We start from the raw sequence: 16,058 nt of genomic DNA, 5'->3' as shown, positions 1-16,058 counted from the left end.
ACCGAAATGGAATAAGTATCTTACCACATAGCTAATGAAAAGCTAGTGATTAAAATGTTCTGTATTCTACTTGCCTTGGTCTCCAGCGTGCTGTGAATTAATACAGCATTTCTCCCATAGAGCTGCTGGAAAGTCTAAGTATGGAAAGCTTGAGCTTGAAGGAGCTCAGAGTTTCCTCCTCCACTCTGCTGCCTGGTCAGTGGAAAGACTGTCCTGGAGCACAGGCTGAATGGGGGTCAGTTAAGGATGCCAGTCTACCGAAGCAGTGAGAGCATCAGTCCTCAGCTGGCCCCTGGCATGAGGAACACTGTGCTGCAGGAGGCAGCAAGGCTGTTCGGTTCATTATGGAATGCAGCAGGGATACACGGCACCCTTTCCTTACACGTTTTCTTTCTCTGGAGTCATTCTAACTCTCTTGCCAAGAAGCTACAGCAGTATGAACAAGTATTTGACTAGGAATGCCACATTCAAGATACTAGTTCAATGCTGACACACAAAGTCCCATGCGAAAAATTCAGCATCGGAAGAATTTTGGAGGCCGAAGGCTGCAGAACACAAGTTCCAGGGCCTGCTACAACAAGAGAAATTCAAACAAGTCTGGTGAACAGAAGTTTGCACTGCAATGACAGGGCATTTCTCCCTAGAGCCCTGTAGAGCGTGCGCACAGTTGTACCAGACATACCCCAAACCACCTCCTGACGGCGGGGTCAGCTGAACGACACATCAACGCTATTAAAATTAAAAACAGGTGGCTGCATTAGAAGGGTTTCCTTGAAACAGAGCCTGGCCCCTGCTCTTTCCCCAGCTAGCTCCCTGTAGCAGCCACCCGGGGTCATTTGAGCAGCACCTGTCAACCTTTCCTGCACCATCACGGTTCCCAGAACAGACGCAGACAGCACAAGGGTCCTTACACATTGACACACATGTAGCTAACAAAAAGTCCTAAAGCTGCCATACTTCCATACCAATTTTTTCTCTCTCTCTCCTTTTTTTGTTAAATTCTCATTAAAAAGAAAAAATAAATCTCTGGGCTTAGACCAAAAAATCAAGTCTGGTATTCAACTACACAAACTTTCAAATGGCATTTTAAAGATACAGATAACTGATATTTGTGTTTAATATTAATAATTGTTTGTGGTCTACTGCTTGCAAATGTTATGCACTAGTTACCTGGTGAAAACTGCAGGACCCTTCCTTCTCAGACAGGGTTTCGTTCTCCTTTGACCTGAGCGCCAATTAAGCACAAGACAAATTAACAAAAAGCAGCTGTTGGAACAGCATGGGTTTTGTTGTTTTCTTTTAAGAGATTTCTTTTAAGAGATTTCTCTGAAAACTTTGTAAATAATGTAATACCTGAAGGCTTTCAGTTAGATCTCTGTCTAGCCTTCCTTCATGTATTTTATTCTGCTGTCATTAATCTAAGACTAGTACAACCAAAATATGTTGTAACAATATAGTCACTACCACTCTCTTTTATAAAGTCTTGTGGTCCCCAGAAGAGGTGTTCCCTGTGTGCAGGATATGCCGAAGACCAGGGATGCCCTGGGATTTCCAGGGGAACCTAAGGGTGGGCCAGGCTTGCAAGGCTTATGGACCACAACCCTGCCTGGCCAACACACTTATCACATCACTGGCTGCAGTTTCAGAGCTGTGTCACTGTCCTACTTACTCTTATTGATTTATCATGGATGCACAAAACCAACGAATGCTTCAATGTCAAAGGATTTTGTGCAGTATTGCACCGAACACATAAAACACAAACAACCTGAATGGGGAAGGTCAGAAATGGCCATTAAGTGTACTGAAAATTCTGGGGCGGTGCGTGTCTTGCTCTAGCAAACTGAATCAGGCATACTCCCAGGGGAGCAGGAAAAGATGTGACTGGCTGGTACTGTCTGAGCACAAGGCAAGAGGGATTTGAGAAGTCCCTCACAAGGAGGAAACCCCTTGCTGAAATCCAGCCATGAAGCTGTTTTCAGAACGCAGCCACTGCGAAAAGTAAAAGGCTTCAAGAAAAGCAAGGATCAGACAAGTGAAAACACTGATGCCATCACAGGAGGCCAATGCTGCAGGAGGAGAGAGTAAACGTGGAGCTGGCCACCGCTTCGCAGCGCTTCCTCCGCGGCTCAGCCCGCAGGGCCTCGGCTGCAGCCTCAGACCGGGCAGCGCTCGGTGCAATAAGCTACGCTGCAGCCTTCGGGGAGAAGCTGCCCCTCACACCTCAGGAAAACGTAAAAATACTGGTACGAATCTGAAGCCCAGCTAAATGCTGTGTTAATACATCACTAACGAATCCTCAACACCTATTTCAAAACCTTCTCTGTTTTGAACATCTGTCTTTTAGGGAAACTATTGCTGCCCACGCACTTGGACAAGTTAATTCCATTGCTCACAATTATGATTCTACCACTTACCTTTGCACGCAAACTTCCTCCCTAACATTTATTTCTTGCACTTCTGAGAGTGTAAAAGTTTAACAGGTCACCTACTGAAATACATTCACACCTCGACTTGTCCTGTTGCATCTAGGTAACAAACATTTGAAATTACAGGCGGACATTTCACAGATTACATGTTGCAGCATCCCTGCACACTATGGAAGGAAACTACTGTCTTCCTTAGACAGAAGTAAGGAATAAGTGGTAATAATTTCTAAGTTAGGACACTTATTTCACTACTTCATCCCTCGATAAGAGTCTGGGTTTTTTACTGGTAAGTAGTGGGGAAAGAGGGGAAAAAAAGTGTTATGCTTTTATATTCCACTCTGGCAAAATACTAGTTTTAAGCAAAACTTAATATTTAAAATAATTTCAAATATAAAAACCCTCTCTTGCTGTTAAAAACTCATTAATGAATGAATGCTTTCCCATTTAGTCCTTATAAGAATTATCCCGAGGATAAGGACAGCGAAAAAGAAAATCTCTCAAGACTTTTCCAGTATTTTAGAACAGTACAATCTTGGAACAGTGGGACACACTGTAGAGGGCTTACTTTAATTGTCCTATTTTAGTTTCCCCAGAGCAAATTCTAGCCCGAGCTAAAGACTGCTAACAGTTCCAGGATTTATGCCTAAATGTAGAAGGCTCTTATGCTGAAATTATCACTATAATCACTTTGTTGATGGACTTCATCATGCTGCATTCCATTTCAGTCGTCGTACGCTATATCCCCAATCTCACTACAACATTTATGTAAGAAGTGAGAGGGACAGCACCAGCACTGCTTGGAAAACCATTCCTTTTGCTGAGTGAAGCCACAGGAAATAGCAGCAGCTGGTCCTCTCTGACATGGAATGCTCTCATGTGAGCAAGTAGCTACAGGAGGAGGTTAGAAAATGACAATTAAAAAGAGAGAAAAGATGAAAACATTACTCAGAAAATACGATGGGAGGAGTTTTAGCAGAAACACAGCGCTAATTGAAGGCAGATGAAAAAGGGGTAAAACAGAATTAAAAGGAGCTCTTCTAAAAGGAGGTGCAAAGACAGGAGAATTTTAGAAAGGAAAAAAAAAAAAAAAAGAAAAAAAAAACAGGAATATCGGTGTCTCTCAGAAAAGACCTGTCAGGTAGGTCCAAGAGCCAGAAAGTCAGATACAACACATGCCCTGAGCACTGGAATGAGAGCTCTGCACACAGCCTCTTGATCTTCAGACAGTTTCAGAGGAATAAAATTGGCAGGAAACCCTCCTGCCTCCCTCAACTGAGATGTTATGCAGAAAGCAAGCAAGAAGAATGAAAATATGAAACTTCACAACCTGCCTAAAGTCAAAAGATTGATATAAGTGATGCAACCACAGTAAGGTGGCCTGGGAAGTTGCAGAAGCTCTTACCTGCATTGACAGTCCTATCTTTCTGCTTACTAAGTGCAGAGTAACTTTATAAACTACAGGATTCATCTTTTCCCTTGTGTTGCAAAGACCAGATTACTCGCATTGAACAAGCCTGCTAAGACATCTTACGACACAGGGCGACTCTGTTCTTCAGCTCCATAAGGACAACTACCAAGGTGGTTTACACGTTGACCCAGCCTTTCCTTCTTTATCATCACTCTGCTCTCTCCTTTCCTTTCCTCTCAAGACAATTCCTCCAAGGATTTGAGCTGGGAAAATGAGGCAGTTATGCAACTGCTAATTCCACATCTTAAATTTCAATTTCATCCTGCACTCAGAGGTTAATCCATTGGGAAAACTGACTTCTCCCTATTTTGCTCTATGTTGATGATGACTTCTCCCTATTTTGCTCTATGTTGATGATGCATTCAGGAAATCCAGTGCATTTAGATGCCTAGACTGATGACTTAAGGAAATTGTGTACCACAGCATATTGGTAAAACTTTAGAAAGTCACAATATGAGAATACTAACAAAAAATACTGATATTGAACAAACTATGTGATCTAGATCACTGTCTGTTCATTATTAATATCATTCATTATTAATAAGTCTTCCAGTCTGGAACTGGACACTATTTCCACTGTACCTTCAACGGTCATTTTTCACAATACCTGTACATATGTGGTCCACTCAGCTTATCTGGGCTCCTATGAATTGTCTGTGCATTTTATAAGCAGTTTTACGATCCCTTTCTTTATAAAGAAAGCACTAAGTCATATTTGAAAAAGGATTATGCTTTCTTATGATTGAGACACTGATCATTTTACTTACAAGGTAAATTGTAAATTATATGAAATATCAGTACTGTAAAACTAGAATCTTAATTATCTGAATGGGAGAGGACTAATTTAAAATATTACCAAAATTTCTTAGAGTAATTAACAGGAGGGCAGCATGACCTTATTTCAGACGGTGGCTGGAGCTAACTGAGACTGCGTCAACTATATATTTCCAACAACCATGTAGTAGGGATAGAATAAGCCTTGAAATCTCCTCGAGTTTTTGAGCAGATGGGGTGAGGACAGGCAGTAGCAGGAGCTTTGTCAGACATTGTTCCTGCTAAGGTTGCAAAAAAGCACAGGCTCCAGCAGGAGCTATGGCATCTTAATATGTGCCGTGTCCCACAAACAAGCACAACCATCTCTTCTGAGTGCCCAAGTTAAGTTTGAAATTGGAACCACTATTTAAAATCACTTTAACTTTGTATTGCTATCCCATGATTTTACATTAAGTTACATAAACACTGTTCACTAGAATTTCATTATCTATCCTATTAATTAAAATACGCATTAATTATACATATGTGGCCGTCTCAGAGCCAGACCCAACCTGCCTTAGTGCCGCATTTTGAATGTGTTCTAATGATCACAAAATGGGACAGAACTGGAACTCGGGCACTGACTCACCGCGCGGCCCTGGCAAGCGGGCCAAGCGTCTCCACGACTTACCCCGTGCCACATCACACATGCTGGGAGCAGCCTCTGCATTTTGACTCCGGAGATGCTCAGTGTCCCTGTGCGACTCTTGGGATGGAGGCACTGAAGAAGATGCTGAAGAGGAGGAGGATGAAGAGGAAGAGGCTGGTTTGGGTTTGGAATGCAGGTCATTCAGTCTCAGGAGATTTTCAGGAGTCACAGTGTCTGGATTCACTGGCGTAGGATGCAGTGTGGCTGGTGTTACTGGAAAGAAGTTCTCTCTATTTTCCTTTGTATGCTTTGGGGTTGTGGGGGTTTCTCCTGTGGACTATATAAACGAGGACAAAAGGACACAGTGAGAAAATATACATCAGTGATTCTGCATGTATTACTTGCTTCAACAAGAACGGCAGGCAGTACAACTTTCTATAGAGGGAAAACAATTTCTCCAAGGTGAATATAAAATTAATCATTATTATTTATATATAAAAACTCTCACTCCCTTATAGATTAAAATTCTTTTCCTGTTCCTTACAAGTATATTCAGCAATCTAGCAGTTATGTACTTCTTCATACTCACATTTCTACTGCTTTATTTAGCAAATCCCTCATAAAATAATTTATTCCTGAACTTTGTTATTACACATGAATGGCAAACTCCTATGAACCTAAATAAATTTCTTTAATTTAAAAATTCACTGGCAAACTCTCAGCCTAACTGAAAACTCAACTGTATCTTTAGTAGAAATTGAAAAAAATATATTTTTTAATAATTTAACAGGATGATGTGAGAAGAGAAAAAATGGCAAAAAAAAGACAAAAATATTTCCTTGCAAAATAAAAGACCATCCTAATCCCCAAGTCATTAGCTCCCAAAAACCACAGACTGGAGTAACACTGATGTCCCACTTGGAGCAACGTTCTGGTGGATTTGTTGCCTCTGGTGAAGGAGCAGTAGTTCCAAAAGCCACACTATTCTCCAAAGCCAGAACTAAGAATTTAATGCAGTGCTATTAGTTGTATAGCCAGAAGGTGGAAGAGGGATATAAATGCACTGAAGGAGGGTACAAAAGCGTACTTAAAACAAGTATCTTCTCTCTAATTTTGATCAGCAATCAGATAAGAGTATTTTTACTTGTAAGGCCATAGGATGCATTCACTCATACTCCCTACAGTCTTCATTAAGGAAGAGTTTTGTATTGTATTGTAAAATAGCTGGTTGGATGGAATCTTAATGGCTTAATTGTATCTCCTCCCTCTAACACAAAGTCATTTCAACCACGGTGATACAGTGCGAGTGTTTGCAACAGAAACAAGTTCTGCTGTCAAACCCAAAATCCAAATGAGCCCTAATGTCCTAGATGACTAAAAATTTATTACAATCTCAGAAGAATCAGCTGAACTTCACTGAGAGAATGGAATAAATTGCAGCTGGAGAAATTCCACATTTAAAATTCAGAGGTGGAAAGCATACAAGGACATTTTTCTCATTATAATTAGTGCAATGGAATTTTGAAGTTCCTGTATTTCATTAATCAATCTCAAATACAAAAAGTATATGATTAAAATCTGCAAGGTCTTGTGTGCATGCAAAAAATAAAACAAAGCAGCCATATGGATAATAAATGCCACATTGGATCAAATAATGTCTCTTCTGCATCTGAAAACAGCAAATTTCTGACGTTTAAAGTATCAGTTCCAAAACTAGAGGTCTCAAAACTTCCAAACGAGATCCCAAGCCTGAGGGAAATTAGCTGCAGAAGAAAGCTTTAAGGCAGAAATGAGATCACCAGAGGAAATGTTTTCAGCTGCGATTTAGAGGGAAAACTTTTCACACCCATGCACTTCATTAACTCACATAATACATTACGCAGAACTTGAAATTTCTGTGCTTGTAACCATGTTTTTTTTTTTTTTCCCCAGCAGAAATACATCAGGTACTATTAGTTAGTTACTCTTTGTTAAAATAAATCATCAAACTGCACATCCATAAAAGTGCACCAGAGACAGAAGGAGGATGGCTGGAAAGCAAATCGGCAAGGCTGGGAAGGAGGGTATGTGATTCAGAACAGAAAAATTAGTGATTAGTGGGAGGACACACGGAGGGAACCAGAGCATCACGGAGCAATTCCTGCTGGAAAGGATCTCTGGAGGTCTCTAGTCCAGCTTCCATGCTCCAAGCAGAGCTTCAGAGCTAGATCAGGTTACTCAGGGCACACGTCCAGCCCCTTTCCAAGCAGCTCCACGGATGGAGATTCCACAGTCTCTCTGGGCCCCATTCCCGTGCTTTACCGTCTCCACAGGGAACTTTCTTTCCTTTTATCCTGCCCAAATTTCTCTTTCTGCAACTTGTAACCAGTGCCTCTCCGCTTTTCCCTGCAGCTCAGAGACAGTCCAGTCCCCTCTTCTCTTCTGAGGACAGCAATCCAGGCCCCCTGCCCTCCCGTGGAGCTGTTCTCTCCTCTCTCTTCTCCAGGATGAAGCTCTATCAGACGTCAGGGCCATATGGGCACAGTATTGACCCACATTCAAATGTTTGCCCACCACGACCCCTAGCTTCTTTTTGGCAGAACTGCTCTCCTAGTCCTGTTGCACAGAGGTCATTCTCTCCCTGGTGTAGGACTTCAAATTTCCATTTGCTTCATGTCAGGTGGTTCCTGTCAATCCAATCCTCCAGCTTATTCTTGTTCCTTCAAGCGATAGCCCTGCTCTCCAACATATTGACCATGCCCTCCAACTCGGTGTCACACATGAACTTGCTATAGGATCACCCCATCCCAGCACCCAGCGTGTCAGAGAGGATGATGCTGCAATTCTGGCATTAGTCTAATATGACCGTCAGTGTGAAACACACATTCCTTCTGCAGAGCAATTTGGTTCTTAATGCAAAAGCAACGATTCCAGCACCTCTGGATCGGCAGCGATGCTACTCTCTAAGCCCAGGTTAGAGCAATTTCATTACTGTAATGCTCCTCAAGCCATAAAAGGGCCACATTTTTAGCATCATTCAGGTACTGCTTCCAGGAAAACCCCAAACTCTCTTAACACCCCATTTGAGAAATAAACTCAGAAAAACTCATTAGAGAAAGTCATGGATTGGGCAGAACCACTTTATGATCATCCGTTTCTACTGCTGTATCAGCAGTAAGGCACTATAACTGCTTGATTATTTTCCCCAGAAACTGAGAAGCAGTGACAATCCTTCACCAGTGTTTTATGTGGTTTCCCATGAGGAGATTTTTTTAAATTTTTACTTTGTTGTGGCAATGAGTCAAAACTCCGAAAATCCGCCTTCCCCCTCATCCAAACCACCTCACTGTGTAAAACTTCTCAATTATCACCACTGCCTTTGAAATACAGTAGCTTTACTGCAAAATGGCTTGAGCCACTGAGAATAAAGGACTCTCTTCCATATTTGATAGCGATGTCACTCACAGAACAAGTGTGTACAACTAAAACAGGATGAAAAATCATTTATATGTCATTCTCATATTTTTTGGTTGAAATGACATCTTCATTCGGTAAAGATGGACTTTCTTCCAGACTTCTAAAAGCAACATGAGCTACTGAAGAGGGGCTTAGACAGTACTAATTTTTCTCCAAGCTACTATACTTCCAGAGCGTAGGGAATAAACATTCAAGAGAAACTGATAGCCAAATGACATGCAAAACAGAAGCTGAGAAAAACAGCCCATTACTTTCATAAATGCCCAATATCTCAATTTTTATTCTTTAAGTTACCTAGAAAAAGTGGGCTATGGAGTTTGCATAAGGCCAAAATTTAAATGAATTAGCATGCATAATGTGTAGGTTGTGGCATTTCTGATTAATACATATATAGGGGTCCAAAGCACTTTCCTTACATGCTTGAACCTTCAGCATACTATTCCCTATTTCAGCATACTCCTCCTCACAGAGAGACCACTCGGCTTCACAGGTACTATAGACAAACCCTTCTCATATTAAAAACTAATGCAAAAAAGAAAATGCTAGAAAGTAGGAACCACGATAGCCTTCATAGAGAAGTAATGAAAATGCAAGAAATTTCTTAGAGAGATTATTGAGAAAAATCTCTCTTCAGTAAAGAGACAACAACAGCAAAAAGAAATTGAGCGTTAAGACAAAAGATAAGAATTTTTTACTCTATAGACGCTATCGGCAAAGTCATAAGCCAGATAACTAAACCGAGACTTTCCTTCTGTCTTTTTTATTGTTTTCAAATGTTTTTGAAACATTTTGAAAAACAAAGAAACCCTAGAGGAGCCTGACTGATACGCCTTATGAGAGGGCTCACTGCAGGCGGTGGTGCAGGAAAAAGTAACCATCAGATGTTCCATAAAATGGAAAGCGAGAGTCTTCCCAAGGCAAGTTTCCTAATGAAAGAGCCTGGCAATGTAACTGTTGCATTTTTTTTTTTAATTAATCTTACATCTGAATTTGGTACCCTGATGGGAGGCAAGTCAGAATCTTCCTTAACAGAAAAGGACGTCCTTGCACACGGGCTGCAGGCAGAGCACATCCTGTCACATCCTGCCTCAATGATGGCCAGCCATATTCTACTCTATTACCACTCCAAGTTCTCTTCAATATTGTGGGTTTTAATTAAGCCACGCATTCAATTAACCATTTTTTTTTAATTAAACCATTCCTATTTTCTTTCTCAGTCTCTGTAGCAATATTTGAAATAAGTCTCTACAGGAAGCCCTCTTCAAGGTCCACTAGAACCAGCAGCAAAATCCATAAACCACATCCTCACGAACCTGCTCTTTCCTGAAGACCACGATTTTATATCTAGAAAATACCTAACCTTTATGAACCTCTAGCTGAGCTGCACTCCAGCCTAACAAAATCCTCTGTTTAAACCAGTGCATCGGAAGCCCCCACGTCCCGCGTGGCGCAGGCAGCCGCCCCGTCTTCCCGCGACGCTCTCGTGCGCAGAGGGTAGCAGTACCACGGCGAGGGAGATAAGACAGGCGGGTGAAAAACACCAACAGAACAACTACGAGATAAAAAGCGACTTTTCTTTCCCTCATGTTCATTTAATGACTGCTTTCTGCAGCAGACAGGAGGAGTGGGGCTGTTAATTATATCAAGACTACACCTCCGGGAGCGCGCGAGCGGGGTGCCATGGCAACGGGCAAGCGCGGCGCAGCACAAACCAGGCACCCCTTGCCAGGAGCGAGGCCATAAAGGAGCTCGTCCTTCCGTCCCCTCTGTCCCCAACTGCTCCTTCGCCCTCTGCCTTGTCATCTTTGCTGCATTAAGAGAGTGCACAGGCGACTCATGAAAAACAACTTTCTCTGCGCGTGTTCTCTGACGCCTTGATGTGCAGGAAGAAAAGCTGAAAATTAGCAGCATGTGGGTGGAACAAAGGGGGGGGGAAAAGCAGATGAGGTAGCAGTAGAGATTATTATTTTCTAATTATTTAATATTTTACTTATCTCCTCCTACCTACAGCAATGCGCTTTTATGGAAAGCTTCTACCGCTTTCTTGAGCAGAACAGCAATTTTTATTGTAAAGTGAGATTTTTGAGAAGAAAATCCTCTGTAACATTCAAGGCAGCTGCCACAAGTCACTCACCCTCTGCAACAGCAGTGCTGCCTGCCTTGCGCAGCCGGGCGGGAGGGAAGCGCCCTCGAGCCGCACGCAAGACAGTTTTTTTCCTGCTCCAAATAAAATGTCACTCTCGGCAAAGCCTCACTCGGAGGCTGCGGCACCAGCACACTGATGCTCGTCAGTCTGAGCACACTGCTCGTGGGCTGCCGTGCAGGTCTAGGCTGGGCTTTTATATAGCAATCCTACCACCTGCATTTGCCTCAAACTCTTCACTCTAAGATTACCTACGTCCAGCATTTGGAAAAGTTGAACACTGGCGAAAGAACAAGCCAAGCTCGGTTATCTATTCTGGAACGAAGCTGGACCACAGGGAAGGGTTGCGAGAGCGGCCACGAAACACGGCCTCTCTTCAGCAGATACTGCTTTTATCTGTGGCAGAATCCTTGCAGCACAGGGCGCCGGCTGGCAGCACTGGATTTACTTGTTTTGATTCGAGTGGCAGCTTCTCCACCACGCATCACGCTTAATTGGATCCGGCATTGAACGTTACTGAAAAGTTTTGACTGCAGGTTTAAAAAGGGAAAGCAGCAAGAGCGTCCGGCGCAGGAGAAGGGGGTCGTGGATTTGTTACCTTGGAAGAGGTGAGAGAAACTCCCACCGTGAGCCTGGCTCGTGCAGGCAGGGCTGGTGGCCTGGCAGATGCCGTGGGGAAGGGTGGCTGAAATGGTCTTTTCTCTCGCTCGCTCTTCAGGGATGGAGCTGGTCCCAGAGCAAGGATTTTTTGGCTGAGGCGGCACTGTGTCTTAAATAACCCAGCACTGTTGAAACAGTCCTTCTCATGACATTTAGATGATATACTATATTGTGGGCAGCCAATAAAATAGTCAGCTGCTCCAACACTACCCCTGGCTACAACTTTCTCCATACAGTTCCACGGTCTCAGGGTCACAACACGAGACTACAGAGACTTAACGGTCTTTGGGAACTTTGCCTCTGAACGCTCTTGTATTTTTAGAGATGTTAAATCTAGCCTTATGCGCAATGTGGATGACCACAAAGTTTTGAGCTATCTCATTTACGGAAATGCACTTCTCAGAACTGCTGATGCGCAGCATACCCTAACATATGATCATGGAGATTTCACCTGTCCTCTTTAGACTACATGTCACAACAGCTGCAACACTGAGGAAAACTGTAATTTTAGCATTAAGGCATACGCTATTAATTTCACAACAATAAAAATGCTTATTCTACTTTCAAATAAAGAAACCAAGATGACAGACATATTCTTAAACCTAAGTATCTTCACTCCCACTAGTGGAGTGATCTGTGCACGGCGAAGCTTCATCCCAGCTTGCCTTGCATTAGCATTCCCATGTAGGTACATCCTTAAACGCACTACAAATGAAGAATTCAACATGACCAGCTTTAGGCAGTAAATGGAAAGGCTTGTTTCGAAATTCCCTAATTATCTAGAAGACTTACAACTACTTTTCTACTAGCAGATCCCCTACGCTGGTAAGCTCAATACTTTGTCAGGATCAAACTAGTCTGCTTCCTAATTTCTCATTCTCCTTCAACAAGGCCTCTCTGCTATTCAGTTTCCAGGCATCATTAACTCTGCCTTAAAGTAGTAGTTGGCAAGACTAAAAATACGTATTTTAACCCAGAGAAATAGCATACTGCAAAAATAGGATCTCTGCAAATCTCTGTGTGTGACCGGTTCCACTACCAGTTCTACTGGAAGCAGATTTATGGACAACCAGTTGAGGCACTGAATCCTGTCAGCACCACACGGCGTACTACAACTTTCTGCTGACTACGTAAGATCAGTCAGTATTTCAAAAAATCCTCTTCATCTATGATTTTAACAACAATCAGGAATCAGGGCTTACTTATTATTTCCAGATAGAAGAAAAGCTGAAAGATGTGAAATATTTTAAAAACAGATGCAGAGATATTTCTCCACCTTGCTCCAATTTTTCCTTTTTTTTTTTTTTTTCCTTTAAAAATATCTGGGTCAAGCAGTGGAAAGAGTTATTCTCAGAATTTAGTTTTTGAAGAATTCCTTGCATTCTGAGGGAAATCAGGAGCCATAGAGAGAAACCGCAAAAAACCTAGAGTTTTTTGAAGAAGCTTACATTTTTAGTTTTTTTCTCCACATTTATAGTTAATTTAGAAATGACAAATTTTATTCTTACTCTCTTAGAAAAATTTGTGTTTTTGTACATGCATGCTTTGTAATGCTGAACTCAAACTGATCAGAGCAAAGAGTAAAATAAATACTGAGAAAAGATGATCACTAAATGACCAGAGGGTAACAGAACTGCAAACAGCAACTAGAAATATTTTGTAAGAACTAGCAGTGCTAAACTGATGATATATAGTTACTGTCACCACCACCACTCACAAGTACAACCAGAACTTATTACAACTCTTACTTACCATCCCAACAGCTGAGACAAAAAGAAACATATTCTAGCAAGTGGACAAAACCACACTGTCTAGATTAAAAACATGAAATTCTGGCCACACATTAGCAATCTACAAAACTTTTGCAACTGCAAGATGCAGCTATTTCAGCAGTTGTTGAAAGTCTCTACAATATGTAAGGTAAAACAAAAATGTGGAATACAACTTGCAACATCCTATTCAAGGATGCAATTGCAAATCACCACGTCATCCCATCTTAAGAAAATCATGGCCATTCTTTAGGGCCTAAGGCAAGGAGTAGTGAAGTTGATGAAGAAAATCTTATTTTGTAATGAGATACTTTTTCAAAAGTAATTGTTATTGCAGAATACTGAAAGAAATGTCCCAGCAGTTGACAGTGAAGACAATTTTGTACCCATTACTGTGATTCTATCCTTTTAATGCTACTCTGTTCCCAAAGGCCATTTGTTTTTTTATTAAAAAAGGCAGATAAATCACCATACTTATTCTTTCCTTACATTTTAGTACAAGTTTAATCAAGTACTTCAAGCTCAGATTTTTCTTACACTTCTAAAACTGTTGATACAGTTTTACAGTAAATACTATACTAATAGTTACTATACTGACCTAATATGAATACAGCAAAAAACATTCTTAAAATTTAAAAATCACTCCAACTACATGGTAGCATAAATGGACTAATTTATATTGCAGTCTACTCCTAACTGCTTTTGCAAACTTGTCTGAATAAACTTTTCAGGTCTCCATCTTACTTCTGCATTCAGTATCAAAACCCCAGGGTTTAGTAAAGCAAAAGGCATTTGCTACAGAAAAGTATCCTCAGTTACTCCTGGCAGAAAGAAGAGCTGGACCTAAATAAGTTGACTTGACGGATAGTCTATGTTGTTTAACTGAAAAGGGTCTTCACGGTACTCCAATGCTGCAGCATTTCATGCAAGTCTGTAGGAAGCACACACAGGTGGACCTTTTTGTTAAAGGTACAATTCACAGAATCACAGAATCGTTAAGGTTGGAAGGGACCTCTCGAGGTCACCTAGTCCAACCCCTGCACACGCAGGGTCACCTAGAGCACGTGGCACAGGACTGCGTCCAAGCGGGTTTGAAGATCTCCACAGAAGGAGACTCCACAACCTCTCTGGGCAGCCCGTTCCAGTGCTCTGTCACCCTCACTGTCAAGAAATTTTTCCTTAAGTTCCTGTGGAACTTTTAGTGCTTCAGTTTGCAGCTGTTTCCTCTTGTCCCATTGCTGTCCATAATTGAAAAGAGACACTTTCCTCCATCCTCCTCACTGCCTCCCTTGAGGTACTTCTAGACACTGCTCAGGTCCCCTTCCAGCCTTCTCTTCTCCAGGCTGAACAGGCCCAGCTCCCTCAGCCTCTCCTCATAGGGCAGATGTTCCTGGCCCCTGATCATCCTTGTAGCCCTGCGCTGGACTCTCTCCAGAAGCTCCACATCCCTCTTGTCCTAGGGAGCCCAGAACTAGACACAGGAGACACCACTAAACATCTTGTAAAGACCTAAGCAAAACCTGAACTATAAATGGCAACTACCTTTACAAAAGACCCCTTTTTTGAAATGGAATTTTCCATCCTCTCTCATGAATGGGGGACGTCACCACCCTGAGCAAGATTTCCTAACAGTACCTCTACCTTATTTTCCTTTTTTTTTCTGATGTGGTTTCATGTTTCAGTAGAGAACACTTCCATTTCAACAGTTCTTCAGGAGCACAGACACTCAGCATGGCAAGATTTTACACCGCCATCTCTTCCTGCCTTGTTCAAAGAGTGGAGCCAGCCTCTCTAAGGTACTTCCCAGTGTATTTAACCAACACAGCAGAGGCCTAATGCATCTTGACCCAGCATTGGTCATGACGCTCAGAGAGACCTTCTGAAAATAAAATGGAGGTGACATAATACTGCCAAACTACTAAAAAGATTAGATCTCACCGCAAAAGTACAACAGACCACTTTGTATTGTTTCCTGCTTGTGCCTGAAGAGGCATATAAAATGATTTGAACAGAGTTGTTAAATTTAGGTTAGAAACGTTTTTAACTGGTCTGGAAGAAAGTTGAAAAATGGTAATTCAAATAACATCCCTAAATTTAGTAACAAGTGAAAACCTTCATAAAGAAACCATATACTGCCTGGCTACTGGAACTGTAAAATACAACAGCCGGCACAGAAAAAACATATGTCAGGACGGCTTCTGTGGTTGTTTTTTTTTAATCTGTCAATTCCTCAGGATAAGTAACTGAAGAACTGCAGGCACAGTAAGCCTATTCAAACTATCTAATAACAAAGCACTTCTCCTCTGGGCTGTAGCAGCTTTATATATGACATCATTTGATTACAGAAGCAAACACTTGCCAATTTTAAATAAAACAGGATTCTGTCTGTTGAAAACAGACAGATGTCTACAGGAGTGGCTATTTCTGTGGCTCTATACTAACTCAAACTAACTCACGGTGTTGCACTAGCAACAGTAAGTCAGCTTCATACTACTTACAGGAGCTACACTGCTTGAAGAAGATGAAAGTCAGGCTGCAGTGTATGAGAAACTCTGTAGTGGGGCTTGCTGCCTAAAAGGGAATACTTACAAGTTTTAAAGAAATGCATCACATTAAGATGTGTATTTTATTGCAAGTGGCCTAACTGGGAACAGTGACATTTCCTGTTAAATACTAGCTCACCTATTCTAACTACTCTTGAGATTCATTTGTGTGCAGGGTTTTCACCATTCTA

The 16,058-nt window shown here is 41.7% G+C and overlaps 1 protein-coding gene across 1 annotated transcript in view; it reads right to left on the bottom strand.

Moving 5' to 3' along the window:
* The window catches only part of CABIN1 (calcineurin binding protein 1), a 96,575-nt gene that overhangs the window by 8,377 nt on the left and 72,140 nt on the right, over positions 1 to 16,058 (bottom strand). The window contains exon 33 of the mRNA XM_088532373.1: positions 5,339 to 5,633. Within this exon, the coding sequence (XP_088388499.1) occupies positions 5,339 to 5,633 (295 nt within the window). The remainder of the gene's footprint in view (positions 1 to 5,338; positions 5,634 to 16,058) is intronic.

This window comes from Tinamus guttatus, unplaced genomic scaffold (genome assembly GCF_059628265.1).
Source record: "Tinamus guttatus ecotype Peru unplaced genomic scaffold, ASM5962826v1 Tinamus_guttatus_pri_ptg000459l, whole genome shotgun sequence".
Taxonomy (NCBI): domain Eukaryota; kingdom Metazoa; phylum Chordata; class Aves; order Tinamiformes; family Tinamidae; genus Tinamus; species Tinamus guttatus.
The sequence above is the reverse complement of the archived record's forward strand: the minus strand, read 5'-3'. Positions and strand labels throughout refer to the sequence as shown.